This window comes from Metopolophium dirhodum, chromosome 1, assembly GCF_019925205.1.
Source record: "Metopolophium dirhodum isolate CAU chromosome 1, ASM1992520v1, whole genome shotgun sequence".
Lineage (NCBI taxonomy): Eukaryota > Metazoa > Arthropoda > Insecta > Hemiptera > Aphididae > Metopolophium > Metopolophium dirhodum.
The window spans coordinates 45798376-45818285 of record NC_083560.1 but is presented as its reverse complement, the minus strand read 5'-3'; the positions used below and the strand labels follow the sequence as shown (position 1 = coordinate 45818285).

At 27.2% G+C, this 19910-nt stretch overlaps 2 protein-coding genes across 2 annotated transcripts; both read left to right on the top strand.

The window, feature by feature from the left end:
- Positions 1-1625: 1625 nt before the first annotated feature.
- LOC132935331 (L-xylulose reductase-like) lies at positions 1626-7159 on the top strand. Its single transcript, XM_061001851.1, has 6 exons — positions 1626-1765; positions 3173-3385; positions 4590-4833; positions 5648-5762; positions 6551-6761; positions 6878-7159. Exons 2-6 carry the CDS (start codon positions 3223-3225, stop codon positions 6979-6981), a joined length of 837 nt encoding a protein of 278 aa, XP_060857834.1. The 5' UTR covers positions 1626-1765; positions 3173-3222; the 3' UTR covers positions 6982-7159.
- Positions 7160-9399: 2240 nt separating this feature from the next.
- LOC132935930 (uncharacterized) lies at positions 9400-11659 on the top strand. Its single transcript, XM_061002580.1, has 5 exons — positions 9400-9843; positions 9947-10076; positions 10151-10245; positions 10321-10557; positions 10617-11659. Exons 1-5 carry the CDS (start codon positions 9637-9639, stop codon positions 10713-10715), a joined length of 768 nt encoding a protein of 255 aa, XP_060858563.1. The 5' UTR covers positions 9400-9636; the 3' UTR covers positions 10716-11659.
- Positions 11660-19910: the final 8251 nt, after the last annotated feature.

Below are 19910 nucleotides of genomic sequence, written 5' to 3'. Positions count from 1 at the left end.
AAATGAAATAGGTATTAAAAAATTAAAATTAAACAAATATATTACCTACAGAACTACAGAAGTAATAGAACCATAGAATATATATATAGTATAATAGTATATATAATATATACTTTTAGTAATTTGAATAAGTAAACTTATTATTATAAATGTTTTAAATTTCAAATTTGTTTATGAAACAAAAAAAAATAAATAGGAGTTGCCAGTATGAACTTATAAATTATAAGTTATATGCACATAAATTGTGCAAATGTTTTTCTGTTTTAAACAACTGTTTTTTTTATATTGTTTAAATCATTTGTTTTCAACGTTTTAAACAAAATCATGTTTGATTAATTTATATGTTTAAAGCATGTTTTAAACAAGTGTTTAAAACAAAATATTTTAAACATTTCAACTCTGATTAATATGGTAGCCGGTAAACTATGTTCATATATATTTTTAGATTTTTTGGTTACACAATTAACAACTTAAGAGCAATCTTGTTTTAAATATTCAATTCTTAGCTGTAAAATTTGAATATTTTATAAATGTTTGACTACAAAATCTTTTTTAAATTTTTAATTTGACATATATTTTGTCAATGGTTGAACTTTCAATGATATAATAAAAAAGAATGTGCCTATATGATATATGTATTTTTAATATTTTTTAACTGCTATTGTAACAACATATAGGAGCCTTGTATTAAATGTTCACGCATTTTGAAACAACAAATACAGTTTTATTGAAATTTAAAGAAAAAACTAAAAAAATTGAAAATGTCTTATTTGATACTATATAGTATATACCATAAATAATGTAGGTATAAATGCCATTAAAAGGGCGAGTGAGCAAATATACTTATAAATATTGTATCTTGAACCTACAACAAGTGGACAACATGAATAGATAAGTAAATACATTAATAATACAACACGTCATCTAGGTACTTCAACTTAATATTATAATAATATTGATAAAATAAGTACCAACCTAGTACCTAATACAATAAAAAAATGCATATTATAAATTAACCTTCCTACTATTTAAACCCCAAAACACAATTTTTTGAGAATTCAATTGAGAATTTTGAAGTTTTTTGTCCATAACTTACGAATGAAGTTTGAGTGACTTTTTGAAAGTACCATCAAATTAAGCATGGAGAAAACACATTTTGAAAAAAAATTCGGACATCAGCTAACAAAGAGATTGACCAATACCTTTAAAAAAGTTCCAGCTACGTAATATGATTCAAATAAAATTCTTTTGAAAAACTGTTCGATAATATTTAATTATACACATACACATTATGTGTTTATTCAATTCCTAGGCAATGATATAATATTATTAATTTCCTTACTGTGCCTATTAGGAATCGTCATAGTTTCCTAAGCTATCAAGTATCAACATTTCTTGTATTAGTTATTAATTATTATGTATCGAGCCATCTATTCTAGATATTATATAATGTAAATAGCCAATAGCTAGGTATTTACATTCTTATCATAATATCAGGTATAATATTTCATCAGCTACTTTCAGTAGTCTGGTCATTATTCACCAGAGCGCGTCTACTCAGCTGATTTACAATTTACTTTTCTAAGGATTTTAGCAATTGATCATCGGGACAGCCTGCGCTTATGCGTTTATTACGTTCGTTGTAACTTGGAACGCGTTTATACTCCATTGTTCTTTTGTTAATTTCAGTCTTCATTCTTCAGATTTTTCGGTACGCAGCAAGTAGCGTTATACAGATTATATATTTTGTTCCCGTCGCTTGTTGGTAAGTTTTTTTTCTATTACGGTAGTATTGATTTAGATATATTATTTAACAAAGTTCGATTCATTAACATTAGAAAAAAAAAAATTACCTATTTTGTTAAATAATATAGTTAAAATTATGTTATGTATAGGTATTCATATTTTATCTAATTCAACCAAACAGAATAAATAATTAATTTAATTTGATATATTTTTACAATGTGTATTATGTAAATGTTAGATTATCGTCTGCCATTTCCTTTCGTAAATATATAGTTGTAGCTTGCAAGTATTCCCCAAGAACTGATACACGAAGATATGATTATAAAATGTAATTATTTCAATGTAAATAATATAGAACCTGATTTAAAAATTATAAGCTCAACATTTAAGTAGGTAGGTATAAATCTAACCTCAAAATCATTATTTTTTTTCATTTTTAGTCATTTGTTTTATAGATATTCATCTTTCCATTGCATAAAGATATTTAAGTTATTTTCTAATATTTGATACAATATAATCACAAAAGAGCTTTGAACTCAAAAGCGTAAAAAATATAAATACTGTATAGAATATGATTTAAAATATTATGTTGTGTAATATAGGTAATAAAAACAGTTTAAAACTGAATAGTTCAACAAAGTACCTACTGAGTTACTTTTCATTGTTTCTTTTTTAAAATTACCGTTTTTACTATTTATGGTTAGGTACCTAACCTAGGTAATCACATTTTAGATTCTGAGCGAAGCGATGAATGTATTGATTTTACAATGAAGTGTGTTTTTTTTTTGTGTGTCTGTCATCACCTTTTAGCACAGTAAAAGTGCTTGGATTTTCTTTAACAGTAACTTTTCTGATAGGAAAGTGAATCTAGTTGGTACTTTGGGGGTCAAAAGTAAAAATTGTCCAGTAGTTCCCAGTTTTTTATAAGCATTTAAAGTTCAAATTTTGACAAAATGTATCAAATTTATAATTTAATAATTATTTTGTAGTCAAAAATTTATAAAATGTTCAACTTTTATAGCTAAGGATTGAAAATTTAAAACAAGGCTCTATTCACAATAATATCATCAAATCTACCTGGTTAGGTTGATTTTTTATGAATCATACAAATTGAACAATACAATTTCCTTATTAAAACATAAACCAATTATGATTTATGAGTATAGGTACCTACTTTAATCAGTTTAATGCTTAACCAATGTTTTTTTAAAGTTAATTATATTATTATAATACTTAGGTACCTATTGTTATATTTATATAGGAAATTATTATATTCATACACATAAGTGACAAAACAATTAATGTCTATAACAGGAAATATGGTAAAGTTGTAGATAAAACAAAATTAAGAAAATTACTACATGAATATAGTATAATTGATTATAATTGAAATATGTACATATGAACTTATTTTATGTTTATTTAGTTACAGAAAAGTAAGGCAGAAATTTAAGTTGCTCAAACAAAATATTCAAAATGATTTGTTACATACGAAAAAATAGTATACATGCATTTCTCAAGCATAAGATAGCTGGACAAATGGTTAGGAGCATAACTAGAAGTATTGCTTGTAAAGGACCACAAAAAATGGAAGATTATTTCAAAGACAAAAAAATTATAGTCACTGGATCTTGTGCTGGTTTGTTATACAATTAAATAATAGCTAATATTAAAAAATATATTTGAAAATTAAACACAGTCACATACTTCCATAGGATATAATACTATAATGTATATGCTTACAGTTTAATGCTCGAGTATTTAACATAATATAATCAAAAATGTATGACTATGAGAAATTAATATGCATGTTTAATTATTATTGTACATTTATTTTTTTTATGTTAACCTACAATATATTTGTAATTTTATATTTTGAAAATATTTATCTGAACGTTTAAATGTTTATTATGTGACCACTAAAATTTAGTACCTTCTAATAGGTATGTACATTTAGATGGGTGTTATGGAGTATTCCCTACTACTCTACTCTTATATCATTCATTTCAAATGCATATTTCAGTGAAACTTCCATATTACAGAGACATGTGGCCAACAAAAAATGTATAATATTGAGAAATATGTTGAATAGAATTAAATAAATATGGTTCTTAAAAATATATCGCTAAACAGAACATTTTGTTAAATGAAAGCTTGACTGAACAAATTATAATCAACTCAATAGCAATTTGTGTATCAGAATATATTATGTTCTGATACAACAAATAAAATCAAAATCAGGCATTCATAAAAAAATAATACAGTTTTAAGCAAAATTTGATAGTTTTTTTTGTGGAAGTTGTAACTACCTATTATAAGTGCTTTAGATTTCAATGCAGTTTCAGTAACTTGAATCCCATAAAAACTCCGATATGATGAAAAACATTTGAATAGTTCATTGCCCTTGACATAACTTTAGACTACATTATTAGCCTGTTCATTATCTGGAATTAAACCTCTACATTTTATAATTTTTTATCTCAAAAATACTGAATATGTCTCATTAAAATTATTTTAACAATAAATTAAAATATTATTTTCTTATCTTGAATTGTGTGTTAATATACCTAATATTGACTCCTAACAAAATATTTATCTGTTTATTTACTGCTATATAATTTAGTTTTGAAATATAATACCTACCTACCTACCTATTTATTTTTTAAAGACAATTTTATAATAATATTATAATATTTAATGCCATAACCACTTTAATTTTTGATTAGTTATAAAGAAGTATAATTAATTATAAGTATTAAGATTACTAACAATGAACTTATTTTTTAAAGCTGATTAGTGTTCACTATTTGGTAAATAATAATAACCTAACCTATTTTTTTTAGGTATGGGAGAAAAAATTACAGAGAGATTACTAGATTTGGGTGCATTTGTCTATGCAGTGGTAGAGAAGAAGGACGGAGCTGCTAAAGAATTACCAAACACAAAACAAATATTTTGTGATGTTTCAAAGTGGGAGGACACTTATAAGAAAATGTACGACATCGGACCAGTACATGGATTGGTCAACAATGCTGGTGTAGCTGTTATTGAACCATTTTTTGAAGTCACTGAAAATGGTTGGGATAAGTTAGTAAAATCTTAGTTTTTCTCATATACCCAGTGGTATAGCTAGAGTTTTGGAATTTAGAAGGGAGGCAAAGCAAAAAAAAAAAACCATCAACTGTTTTATTATTTGATAAACTAAAAAAAAATAAGAATATAAATTATAACATAAATATTGTCAATGTCAAACCAATTAAAAATAGCACCTCTATAGCAATTTTTCATCAGTTTTGTAAAAATAATGGCTGTAACACATTTGGGTACAAAAAGATATGTTACTTACTTGGAAATTGGGAGAAGTATTGGGAACAAATGCATAGGTACACATTTTTTCAGGCACCAAAAATTAATACAACATTTGTGTACATCACATTTTTAAAATAATACCTCGTTTGGGTTTGTTTTTTTTGCTCGTTGCCCATTCCCCCCTTCCCATGTTCCTATGCCACTGCATATACCTAGTATTAAATCCTTTAATAAGAGGTAACCTAAATAGATGTACCTATAACATTTGTTACATATAAGATTTGAATTCTGAATTTCCCTCAAGTATGTTTCATCTGATTATTAAAACTTAAAATTAGTTTTCCTCATCAGTTCTGTAGCTCTCTTTCCCCCAAATGTTTATAAAATTAATTTTTCGTTTTTTAGATCCTAAATACATATTTTATATAGTTTTCATGTTGGATTACAATAAAATGAATACTAGCAATTCTATCAAAATGATTTTGAAACATAATGTAGATCTTGTATGAGTCATGACTTATGACGAATGTTTAATTATTATATATGAAAACAAATCACTGTACCTATTACTATGACAATATTTTTTGTTCAGGACTTTGAATGTTAATGCCAGAGCCTTGGTGAGAATAAGTCAGGCAGTGGCCAAAAACATGATTAATGCCGGTATCAAAGGATCTATTGTGAATATTTCTTCAACAATTTCAACGGTAAGATAAAATAATGAAATATATACTATAATATTTGTCATGATAACTATCGTACATAGTATATTACCAAATACCAATATGGCTATAAATAAGTTGTATACAAGGTAGAACAGATAGAACGGACTTCTGGAATAACTTTTGTTCTAATCAATATTTAATTTTTTTTTTTATGTATAATTTATAGTCACTTGTCTCTACTTTTATTTTTTAACACTGAAAATAAAAAAAAATTAAATTTGATTTAAATTGTTTTGGTTTTATTCAAAATAGCCAATTTGTGAATCTGATTATAAGAACAATTTTGATAGTAAAAACATTTACCTAAGTCAACTAGTATTTAGAAATTTTTTATATATCAATATTATTTGATTAAATGAATTTGGAACATAATAACTTTTTCCAAAATATTTTTTTGGGGAATTTGCTGATATGAGTATATTTCTTAAATTGTTTACTTATCAAATAATTTTAACAATTTTTGTCATACGTTTAATTAGCATCATTTTTTTTTTCGTTAGTCTTACGGTTATCACTTTGTATATACCTAAACCTAGATACCATACAATATGATATCTGATATTGTTTTATTAATGTTCTAAATTGTGTAAGTGCATCAAATGTTGTATGTACATGATATATCAATTTATTTATATATGTTAAAAAAAAACACAAATTAAACACGTCTTATAACGGTCAAATTAGGTTATAGATGGTTGTGTCCCATGATATTATTACTGGACTGTGATAATATAATTATAATATAATATAATTTATGTTTAACTTTCTAGAGAGCCATACCTGATCATACAACATACTGTGCATCTAAAGGAGCTGTGAATCAAATAACCAGAACAATGGCAATCGAGCTAGGTAAATGTGGGATCCGTACCAACAGCGTAAATCCAACTGTCGTGTTGACCCGTATGGGTAAAATTGCGTGGTCAGATCCCGAAAAATCTGAACCCATAATGAGACGAATCCCACTTGGAAGATTTGCAGGTTTGTGTACAATGGAATTCTAAGAGTTTGCTGAAATGGAAACTTTTCTTGATGCACACACTCGATCGACAAAAATATATTATAATATTCAATCTTTGGTTAATTTTATGTTTTAGAAACCGATGACATAGCGAACGCTGTGATTTTCATGCTCAGTGACTATTCTACCATGGTAAATGGAACATCTCTCGTAGTTGATGGCGGGTTCTTGGCAGGATAGACAACTTTGCTACGAAACAAAGTTATTAAAGAATTCACTAATTCAATTCAAAATTATTTTTTTTCTCAATATGTCATGCCAAACATTTTATGTAATATTTAAACTATTATATATTATATTTATTGTGTGCATTTTACAATAACTTTTATACTTTATCGACAATAAACTGTGAATTCTAAAGCATATGTTTTAGTTTTTTTTTTTTTTTTTTTTATTTATTTGAAGAAATCTACAATCTATACATGCTTTTTGTATAATAAGTAGGTTTGATATATGAAAGGTAAAATATGGTATGAGTGGTTAGATTAGGGAAGATACCCAGTGGTAATGTTTTAGTTTTAAAATAATTTTTCTGTTTTCAACAACCTGTAAATTTTTTTCTAACATTATTTTTATTCAAATGTAAACGAAAATATCACAATCATACACACAGTCTCGACAAACATGTGATGATACACTTCGGGCGGACTTTTCTATTTCTATTTTATATAATGTTCATAATAGATATTTTTCTTTATACAAATTAGCCACTAATTAACTTGTCTACTAGGCACTCAGTAACCGTTAACATTTTTTTAAAAATAGTGGTCTGAAAACTATATTTATTTTAATATAATATAGCAAATCCAGTTGTAATCATGTTTCTATATTATATACCTAATAATATGCTCTATATATTTGTATACTTGAGAGGATTACATTTATAGGAATTTAGTATAGGATATTTAGTAGGTCCACGCATTTTGTGTAAATGGATGCGCAGTAACTATAGTAGTGATCATTAGTGCGTATAAGATATATCGGAGTGCTTCTGCACACAAATGTGAAAAACGAGGTACACGATTATATATTTTTTTTGTCTAAAAGTATCAATTATTTTGAAATTTTAATAATTAACCTAGATAACTGGTATAGTGGTAAACAATAAAAAACCTGTCTGATTTCTTAATAAATTTTTGAAAAATTTGAAAAAGATGTAAAAAAAAATGTACAGTTCATGCATCATATTTGCATAACAATAGTAATTACTATTAAGACTATTAAAAAATAGTACTGATTAATTGTATCTACTATTATCAATAGTAATTAATCATTAAATAGTTAAGTATATTATGTATTTATGTCACAAACTCGCAACATAAAACTTAATGAAAATAAAATCACACTAGAATGCTTAATATTCATAGGAAACGTTCTGCGAAGGTGCGGTTTTAGAGGAACATCAAATTAAATAATAAATATAATCATCTGTTCTTGTGATTTACGGTGCAATTAAACATGTAAAATGTCAAAACCATTAAAAACTGAATTGTGGCGAGTTAAAATTAAATATATATACATATTATTAGATTGGTAAACATAATAATACCAGCATTATACATAATATATTTTTTTCCAATTCGCAATGGGTAGGTAGGTACTTGGTAGCCTACTTAATAATTTGAAACTGTTACGCGTTATCCTATAGAAATTACTTATCAAAAGCAATTTACATTACATTTTCGTTACTTTGTAATAATTCTAATGAAATTACGTAATGCGTTACAAAGTAGAGCGTTACTTTCGTTAAGTTACTACCCAACACTGCCACGTCGACATATTAGGTATACCAGTGGTTCTCAAACCGGGCGCTGCGACACTGGTGTGCCACAAGCAATCTTTAGGAGTCCTCGATGTATTTTTTTTTCGCACGTAACCGATTGCATTGAACTGTGATTTGCGAAAATATAACAAAATATCGACCATCGAGAAAACGATTAAGCTACCTCTATTGAAAGTTAATATGAATAAATATTTTCCTAGTTTACATTCCTATTAAACAATATGATTGGGTTCGACTCCTTGTAATCGAATCCTTTGTATCTATTGGTGACCTGGTTGATTTAAAACTTGCGGAAAAAGATTAATGTTCAATTAAAAATGATCGAACATGACAGTTAAAATTCAAAGAGTATAGGTAATTAGGTACCTAGCAGCAGTCGGACACGTGTGTTAACAAATCCTTGAAAATAATTTTAATGATAATCTCCCTATATAAAACACGAACAAATACGTATAGGTACTGTGAGACAGACGTTTGACCGGTATATCGTTTTTGATTATTTGTGATAAACACCTATTGTTTGCGCCCTGAACGACAAGATGAATTCAATGATCTACAATTGGTCATTATTCAAATCGGATGGTTATTGGCCACAGATAACATATATATCTTATATTATCTATGTTATTGGCACGGTTACTAGTTACCACAGTTGTAGATATTATATTATGTGTATAGACGGTTTAAACCGTGGATGGTTATCACTTATCACTTGTAGCTCTCGATCAACCTGGACGAGTTAATTGACTTGTGAGTTGTGTTTACTATTTACTAAACATAATTAAATTGTTTTGAACAGTTAACAATATTAACATTTAACATTAACAATGAACACCATCAATTGAGTTTGCATTCCAAGTTTTGGTGGATGTATATTTTATTTTAAACCTTTCATAAAACTTTCAATGTGACCACCTGATGTTTAAAAAAAAAAACACAACTAAAATTTAATATTTTATGTAGATTTTCTCGGTTGACAGTTTAGTCATTTGTTTATCGTTTTTATTGTACATTATTCATATATTTTTTTTGATTTCACTGATTCTGTCAAAATGTACACCCGAAGTAAAACTCCCAGTATGGGAACTCCGTCCGTGTACTCGATACACGCTAGTCATTTGACTATCCGATCTTATAACCTGCGGTCAACACGTTCCATGAAATCTTTACGTGTGCCATGGTACCAACGTCCTATATTAAAAGATGCTTACTTCCTTGATACACAGAGAGGTGCACTTGTCATTGCCTTCTATTCTTTGGTAAGCATTCAGCCATTTGGACACATTAATTTGTACATTGGTTTTGTTTTAGTTTTTAATTTATATTTATAATTAATTATAATATGGTTTTAATATCCACTAGTTTCTAAGCAATTTTACATTGGTGACGTCTGCGTTTGATACATATTGTTTGGCAATGGCTGCTCCTGGATCTACACATTATGGTTACTATGTCATGAGCTATCAGTTTGTATATGTTGGAAGCTCTTGGGGTAAATATAAATAATATTACGTTTTGTGTTCAACAATTTGTTAAATTGCCTAATTCTTTTATGAATCATTTCAGTCAGAAATGTATTGGTCTTGTTCTCATTGTTTTCATTTGTTGTGGCAGCTGTTATTTTTGTGACAAGTTTGATTTTAATATCTGCATTAGAAAATGTAAAATAATCGTTATTTTCATAACTAAAAAATAACTAAAATGATAATATTAATAATAATTTCTACAACTTTCAGGAGCACGAGAAACGGATTGTGCCTTGGTTATTTTCGTTTGCTGCATTTACAGTATTTCGATTTATTGCTTGGTTGTTTTCTTCAATAGTCAACGATCCCATATTTGGATATAATTTCTCCATGATTTTGCTGGGTGCATTGTTCAGTGTCATCAATGTATACGGCTGGATACTTGTATATTCTTTGTATTTGGAACTGTTTGATTTGACTAAGCTTGAAGATTTAGCACATTTGAGAGTATGTAGTTTATCATTTGTCCTCATATAGACATTTACAAATTAATTATTTTATTTTAGATTGGAACTATAGCATCGCTGAATGCATCTACAACACTTTCTTTAGCTGGATCTCGTCCTACTACTCCTCATAGTACTGTTTCCACTGTTCCAGTATAACATGATACAATATTTTATTGATAAATCAGACAGGGAAAAGTAGTATTTATTATTTTATTTTTAAACTACAGTATAGTCACTAATCTATACTTGATACAGATCCGGAAATCTGGACTAGCGAGGTCTAGATTAGCAAGACTCCATTGTATTATAGGTATTATTATTTAGACTTATGACAAAGCGCTTATCACAATGTAATCTTATCCGTCCATTTTGTATTCAAATGTTTTTATCTTGACAATTAATCAGTATTTTATTTTATTCATAAGTATCACATTTCATTTTTATACTTGAATACATTTTATACCATTATTTTTATCATGGGTTAAATAAATTGTAACTACATTGACTACTCTAATGCTGAGTTTACACAGTACAATATAGTATAAATAGTAAATAAAACAAAACAAAAACTTAATTTTATCATTACAAATAGGGAAATCTATTTTTAATTAAAACCTTCAATGCCATTTATGTTGGTGCCGGGGGGTTTCCAATTTTTCCATTCTTTCAGATAATTTATTTTGTTTACATATTTTCTTGAACTTCTTGAACTAATGTTAATATCAAAAATAATTTTTAATGTTGTTTAGGGGTTTATACAATTATTTTTTGTTAATTTTCCTCTGAAACACAATCACTGTTTTGTTTTATACTTTATACTTTTATCTTTGTTTCTTAAGTGTACCCAGTATAACATATCAATTATTGACAACGTTTATATTATATATTGGATGACCATACATCTGAATTTATTAGTGATGAAGCTTTTATGCTGTTCATATAAAAGAGAGACTAGTTGAATGAAACTAGTAAAACTGAATAGTATTTTCTATATGTATCTATATACTCTGTAGTTTATAGTATGCTTACCCCATAGTAATAATAACTTTTTAAGAACAAAAGTTTCTTTATTTTTATATATTTATTTTTATTTCACATTCCTAACATTTAGTTAATATTTTTTTGAATTTTAGTTTTAATTTGAATACAAACCAAATTATTTTTTACAATATAATAATATACTTAATTAACTGGTAGTAGCATTAATTATATTAGATAAAATGATACATGTTAACTGTAAATTTGTTTTGTGAATCTCGACTTATTTGTATACAATTCATTAGAACTTTGTAATAATAGAGAGAATATTATAGTTTTATTTATTTTAATTATAAACGCCCCCCAAAGGCATAGAGTACATAATAAGTAGAACAAATTAAGTAACAATCATAAAGATTGTAGATCAATATAAAGTAAATACAAATACTTATTATTAACAGTTAAAGATTATAGGTTACTTATTACATCACATAGCTATAGATAGCATAAAAATCTAATAAGTTAAATGATTATAATTACAGGGATACATTCAAACAAATTAATTAATAGTAAGTATTGTAGGATAGTGTTATTGGTTATTCAATATTAAATTAAATCAAATTATTGTATTTTTACATTATTTTTTTGTGTATAAGTAAAAACACTATAAATTCATTGTTAAAATTGTTTAATAAATTAATAGTTATAACATTTATATTGTTCATTATGTACCTATGTTAATTTAGCTATTTAGGTATTGACTATTATATTCTAACATTTATAGTCAAATACAATTATTGAGTACAAAATTATTTTGAAACTAACTCAGATTATTGCTCATGAAACTTATAACTATAGTTATAGTTCAGACTTATTATACTGGTATTTCGTTCTTCGAAAAAAAAAACCGTTAAAAAATCGGGAGGCCCTTAACTATACATTTTTGTAAATAGACAGTTCTCCCAGATATATTTTATGCAGTAGTAAAATTTTCCACCATGACATATTTTTAAAAATAACCAAGCATGAAAATGTTGATTAGGTACCAATGTGTTTATCGGGCAACATTGTGAAATTGTGTTATCTTCAATAATTAGGAGAATACTGTTGGGTTATGAACATTGACATAAAGCATTATTATATTATAATAGTATAAACATTTTTATTAAATCAATTGTACTCTTTATGATACAATAAAAATTACTTTTATAATAATAATAGTAAATTGACTAGGGAAAATGTTCTTTTACACCGAAAATAGCCATAGGGAAATAGTCGTACATTCTAATATAATGTACCCAATCTCTTTTATTTAATTATTTTAATCTACAACCTCAACTACATATACTTGCAAACAGAGGTTTAAGGGTGTAAATATTCAGCACTTACGAACAAAAAAAAAAGAAACTAGAAAAACTAATTTCAGTGAAGGATGAAATGCGGGTATGTCTGTCAAGTGTCAACTACTATTCTCAGTCCAACTCTCTCTAGTCCAACAATCAAAGATATTTGTATCTCCCATCAAGTACACATTTCTCATTAAAAATAAATAATAACAATATTATAAAATGTTATTATATTTATAAATATTAATAAAAATACAATATTTTGTAGAATTTTTTTTATTCAATTTGGTGTAAAAACTATTAGGTAAAGCTAAGCGAGTAATGAGAATTGAAGATGTAAAACCAATTTAAAATTTTAAAATAATCATAACTAGCTCTAAAATTAAAATATAATAAAAAACAAATGATATATTAACAAATAATCTTAAATTTAAATTGTATTAGAGATTATTTCTCTCTAACTTTTAAACTAACAAAGCTAAACATGATCTTCAGAGCGTACAATTTGCTACGTTACGCACTAAAGATGTTCTGAGTAGAAAATCTGGTATTAAGCCGGGTACCGAGTATTGGCCGAGTAAAAATTTTAAGACTAACCGAGTACCGAGTATAGGCCGAGTAGAAATGTAAATACAAAATGGGAATTATACTAGTATTAAAGTATCAACTAACAATTACTGATTAAGAAATTATTAATAATATAATTTAAATCTTTAAACAGTTTAAACATTCAGTACTGGTACTGGCCACTGGATAGTTCTGCAATTATAATAAATTAATAAAACTAATAAAAGGCGAGTCTGAGCATATACTTAGCCAAACACTAACACATATTAAGTACACTATTAGTGTTCTACACTAACACCAGTTGTTTAGATATTAGGCAATAGCTATGTACAATTTTGCTCAATAGACAACAATATTGAATAATAAATGAATATTGTAATTTGTAACTAAAAAGTCAAATGTAAATACTAAATAGTAAATACTAAAACAATAAATTAATAAATACTAAGTACTAAATACCACACAATGCATTTTTAAAATTCTTTATTTAAAATTTAAAATTTCTGAACGTTTAAATTTAAAGTCTTTAAACAGTTTAAACATAAAAATAAAACTTAATAGTTTAATAAAAATTAACAAATTATTAATAAAACAAATTAAATTATAATAGGTACCCTGTCGGTAATTAACATTATTATTTATTATCATTATACAAAAAAAAATATTGTTCATGTTCGATATTTGAATTAAGATTGTTCAATTTGGATATTATTTTAAATATTATTTTCTTCATTATTTGTTTATTTTCTGGTTTAAAAAATAACAATTTAAACCTTGGATCCAAAAATGTGGCTATAATAAGGTTGTCATCTTTGATTACTTTTTTAAAACGCTTTGAAAGACAAGTGAGCATAATGTCTTTAGTATATTTTAGGTAGGTAGGTACTTATTAACTATTAACTAGTATTAAGTACCTATTTAACAATTAAAATAAACAAGCAATAGGTAGGTAATAGCAAAGTAAAAAAATAATACAGATTACAGATCAAACGAGTGCGTCCCTGTGCAGAGCTGTAGAGTGTATAGTCCAGTCAAATTAGGTTTTCAGCTCGGAAAAATTCCCACCTAGCTGAATTTTGGTACACATCTTTATTACATAGTTGTAAACAATGTGTAAAAAGTCGACCTCGATATCATGTACGCGTTAAAGGTTATTCGAGGTCAAAGGTCACGAAATTGGACTTTTTTTAATATCTTGTTTTTTATTGGTCGTACAAAAAAAATTTTGAATAAAAATTGTAGAAGAGGTAATTATCTACAAAAATGGTATTTTAACATTTTCACGTCAAGTTGATAGTTTTTCCGTTATAAGGCCAACAAAGTGTACACTTTTAATGAAATATGATTTTTTTCGCTAAAAACAAGTAGCATTTGCGTTAATATCTCGCTTTATACTGTTTGTACAACAAAAAGTCTCAAACAAAAATTGTAGAGGACAAAATTATCTACAAAATGGTTATATATATGTATCCAATCGCTCTTGCGGTATACGAATTTTAATGTTTACCGTACAAAATTACAATAATATATAATATTATATTATATTATAATAACGATAATAAGAATGCATTCGTTTCCACACCACCATTGAGGTAGAAGCATGGTGCGTTTTTTTTTCATGGTTTCCCCGGTAGGCCTAGTCCATGTAGTCAACAATAATATTGTTAAATAATTATTATAGGTATCATAGTTATCTAATCGTCAAAACAAAGTAATAAATATTACATTTAAATTATTATTAATCATCAACATCGCTCTCGTCTTCATTCATTCCTTCTTCTTCTTCGTCATTTTCATCTTCTTCATTTTTTTCAAAATTATATGTTTTGTCTTCTTCCGGTAAATCCGCTGACGAAACGTCAAGTGGGTCTATATTGTCATCTAAAGCATTGTCGGAACTTGAATTGAAACATGACTGCCCACGACAATGTCCACAAATAATCGAAACATTTGATACCAATTTTTTTGCAACTGCAGTTAATACCACAGACTTTTTTACAGTTATAAAAAATCATATTCACCAATTCATCGGGTGCGGGTTGTAACAATGTCATTATGTGCTCCAAAACATTGTTATTCATTATCCACCACCACTTTTCCGGATTTAATTTGTTACCCAACCAAATTTGTACCTGGTAATAAACTCGAATCAGATGCTGTTGGGTGGCGCTATTTGTTGGTGGTAGAGATGATAATTATTCACAGGTTTATTATTTCTAATTAGTTTAGCAAATGTTATATATCTGTAATTATCGATAGAGACCATTTGTTTTTGGGCACCATACATTGCTAAAATAAATTTAATTCCATGTTTGAAAATGTCTTGAACGGAGCAATTTTGTTTTTTGAACACTGCTGCTGCACTTTGCAGGTCTGGACGATTTTCTAATAGTTTTAAAACTTTTACCTTTCCTTTATTAAAAAATATAGATGTCGTATCACATCCTGTGACAGCATGCAAAAATAAAATATGTTCTCTACCAAAATTGTAGTGATCCATGCTATTAGTAGATGAGTATATTTTTGTGTCAACTTTTCCTTTGCCTGGTTTTAAAAAAAAATTACTAACCTAACGGAGCTATTAGTATAACTAAGAGATCTACGTCCTCTCCAACAATAATAGTTTTCTGAGTGTATGCTTCTTCGATCGCTGCAGTTTCTATAATAAGTACGTCAGCATCGTCAGCACTAGGAAAACTAATATTGTTGGAGAGGACGTAGATCTCTTAGTTATACTAATAGCACGCACTCCGTCGCAAAAACTAATTTTTTTTTTTAAAACCCGGTAAAGGAAAAGTTGTCTCCCAGAATATTCTAGTCACATGCGCAACATAGGAAAAGACACGTTCCGATTAGTCTAGCGAAGTGATAACAATTCTTGAAACAAATTTGAGTTCAGCATAAAGTCTACAATGGAATATATGGGCCACTTTTTGGAATTTATTTTTAGTTTTTTTTAACGATGAATTACATTTTCAAACTCAAATTTGTTTTCAGAATTTTTATTGCTTCACTATATTAATCGATACGTTGTCAATAGAACACTTCTTTAATCCTATGTTGCACGTGTGTTAGACAAAGACAGAAAATGACCGATTGGAACAGCCTTAAAGTATTAAACTCAAACGAAATCGGATTTCGTACTGCAAGACGATAGTATAAGAGTCGATAACAAAAATCAAATTTAATAACAGTTATTATTATATTATCCATAGATTTTTCTACGAAACAATATAGGTAATAATACCACGATAGAAATTGCTGATAATAATTTAATCATAGAATTCTATAAGTACCTATCTAGTTTGAAATTATAATATTGATAAAACTACTTACTAGTCATTCTTATTATAGGTAAAATAATATTTTATTAATAAAATTAAAATCATTTTTTCCATGTGAAACTGTTACTTTTGAGATATTACATTATTCTGGCTAGAAAAAGATTGTATAAAACAACATTAGTTAGGCCAGAATAAAGTCACATCTAAGAAGTGTCGATATTCCAGCTGGAAACTATATATTTTATTTTAAGCAGAAATAAAGACATTTGAGCTCATACTGTCTTTGATATTATTATATAAATCAAAAATGCCAAGCATACTAAAATATAAAGGATGAAATTCTAAAAGTGTTTATGGTAATAACTCGAAAGACGAATTTTTTGAGTTGTGTCGCTATTTTTTCATGGATGCGATATATTCTGTTTTTAATGATAAGTATAGATACCTCTATACGATACGGATATACTATAAGTACATATTTTTATAATGAAATATCAATAATGTAATAATCAGAAAAATTAAAAAAATTGTTCAGTCATTTTGATGCGGTATTGTGAGTAATATTGTAGTCTTAGAATTTTTTTCTAAAATTGGGGATTTTTATTCCGAAATCCAACATGACGTGATGTACTTATATACTTTATATTGCTCACCACAGCGAAGAAGGTCGTATCTCTGATTTCACAATTTTTTTTTTGTTTTTCAAGTTCTCATAACTTTTTGTGGAGTTCCCGCGAAACTGATAGTAGCATAAAATAATCAAAGACGTTGCATACAATAAAATGCAGTTACTACCGTCTTTGCAGGAACTACACAAAAACAGTTATATGACAACTTGAAAAAAAAAATTGTGAAAACATAGATATAATTTTTTTCGTTGCGGCGGCCGGTATAATATATCTGTATCTAGGGATGGCCTTGAACCCATTCGAACCGCTATTATGAAAAAAAAATCAGTCCTATTACAACTTTAACTTTTAGAACTTAATTTTTGACTTTTTGTTACTAGCCATAAAATAAATGATAAATGTTTTTGAATTTTGAATTTATTTGAGGTGCTTTATACTAATTGCATGTTGTTTATATTGCACTTTAAATCATTAATCATAGGTAAATTATAGAGTATAAATGGATTAGTTAGATACAAATAATGTAATATAATATTATAAGGAATTATTATTGATGCCTTAATAAGTAGGTAACTCATAGTACACAACTAGGTATTTTCTTGGTAGTCCTTGAAGCTCCCACCTACCGATTTTAAAGATGATTGTTTAGACTTTAGAGTAATATTGGCAACATCCATATTTTTTACATATTTTTTACTCATAACAAGTTAAAAATCTTTGTAATCAAAAGTTTTTATTTTTTGAATGACAACATACAGTTTTAATTTCGTATTCTAAAGCAGTATATTATTTTGGGATACTTCGATAAATTAAAATCTAATTTTTGATGAATTCCTAGTTTACGAGTAAGCTCCTATAGAATAGTTAGATTTCGTTAATTTTTTTTTATTTAAAAGAAGAGATCATTTTGCAGGTCAGATCAAAGATTGATTTTTAAAATTTTAATTGTAGAAGCTTAAATATGCATTTGAATAATGCACATTATTTGTTATTTTTCAAACGTATTTTTTTTAGCACTGTTTAAAGTAAATTGAAAAACAGACCAGTGGTTCGTAACATATGTTCCTACTAACTACGTGATACGAGAGTGATTTGTAAAATAGATATCTATTTGATAATTCAAAATTTGATTTTGTCGTGCCTAGCTAGATAATTATAGTCTGCAAGTTACTTGCATTTTTTTAAACTTACGATAGGTACCTTATATTCTAACCAATTGCATCATGCGAACAAATAACCACTAACTCAAAATTAAAATGGTACAAGAATGACAGCTGTTTGATTGTGAAGAAATATATTGAAAATATTGTAGTAAACATTTTTTATGTCATAACATGTAATACACAAAATATCATACTTACGAGTACATATTTTATTTATATACCTATACAACGATGGCCCAAAAAAATAAAGCAATTAAAAATAAACAAATTTGGTAATCAATTTATTTAGGTAATAAAGACAACAACAATACTTAATATAATTACAAACAATTAAACGATGGGTCCTAATTGCAATACGCAAAATCTTGATACCGGTTAATAAGAGGAATAATCGGTGCAGCAAATGTGTACATTAAAATGATAGGATGAACGTGAATGAATTGAAAGTGCTTTACAGTTGACTCGGGTGAGTGAATCTGGAGAGCCATTGGATCCCTTTATAATTATTTTAAGAAATTAAATGCTAGTAGTTGCACACCTATCAGCCAAAGAGTGCACCAGTATAACTATCAGTACTTGGCCAGTGCTCGATCGCCAGTACTGGTAAAGATCCCATATATATTGTATTGGTGACAGCATTGAATTTTATTTTAAATGGCATTGAATATTTAAAAAACTGCAATAGGCAAATTGTATGTATTAATAGACAACGGTTTCGCTTTTACGAGAGAAAAATATGGTGCTGATTTCAAAGTAAGACAAATAATATAACTGTTTATAACATTCTACGTTTTCGTTTAAATGAATTGTATTTGAGTTTTGTATACAAAATATTGTTTCAAATTTCAATTTTATATTTTAATTGAATTAGTAAATATATTGTATATCGTGGTATCACTGGTATAAACAAAATAATAATATATTATATTCTAATAATATTCGTCGGAACTACACTCGGCTACACGGCAAAACATAATAAGTATATTTCCCGGTATTTCTACGACAAAAGTGACTAACGAGTTTTTGATACGTATCCGTGTGTATACAAGTGTTTAATATTGGTAAATAGTCAAAAAATTGATCGCGTCCCAAACGAATAAAAATTATATACTAGAATTTTTTTACGATTTTCAGATTATTTGGAAGTGCAGTCAATATGTCAGTAAAAAATGTCGTGAAACGTGGAGGGTGTCATACACAATTAGTTGGCATCTAGTAACAGGTATGTATTACTTAGACCAGCGATTCCCAACCCAAGTGCCGCGGCCACTAGGCCGTGAACCATATAATATTAAATATTATATGTACTTAAAATATATTATAATAAAATAAAATTATTATATATTTTTATTATATCCCTATAGGATTTTTATCAATCAATATA

Bases quoted from the DNA above. Each gene is read 5' to 3' on its own strand.
- LOC132935331 (XM_061001851.1), top strand. From the start codon at position 3,223: ATGATTTGTTACATACGAAAAAATAGTATACATGCATTTCTCAAGCAT. The intron at 5,763-6,550 runs GTAAGATAAAAT...TTAACTTTCTAG, and splicing joins TTTCTTCAACAATTTCAACG to AGAGCCATACCTGATCATAC. The intron at 6,762-6,877 runs GTTTGTGTACAA...TTTATGTTTTAG, and splicing joins CCCACTTGGAAGATTTGCAG to AAACCGATGACATAGCGAAC.
- LOC132935930 (XM_061002580.1), top strand. From the start codon at position 9,637: ATGTACACCCGAAGTAAAACTCCCAGTATGGGAACTCCGTCCGTGTAC. The intron at 10,246-10,320 runs GTAAAATAATCG...TACAACTTTCAG, and splicing joins TAATATCTGCATTAGAAAAT to GAGCACGAGAAACGGATTGT. The intron at 10,558-10,616 runs GTATGTAGTTTA...ATTTTATTTTAG, and splicing joins AAGATTTAGCACATTTGAGA to ATTGGAACTATAGCATCGCT.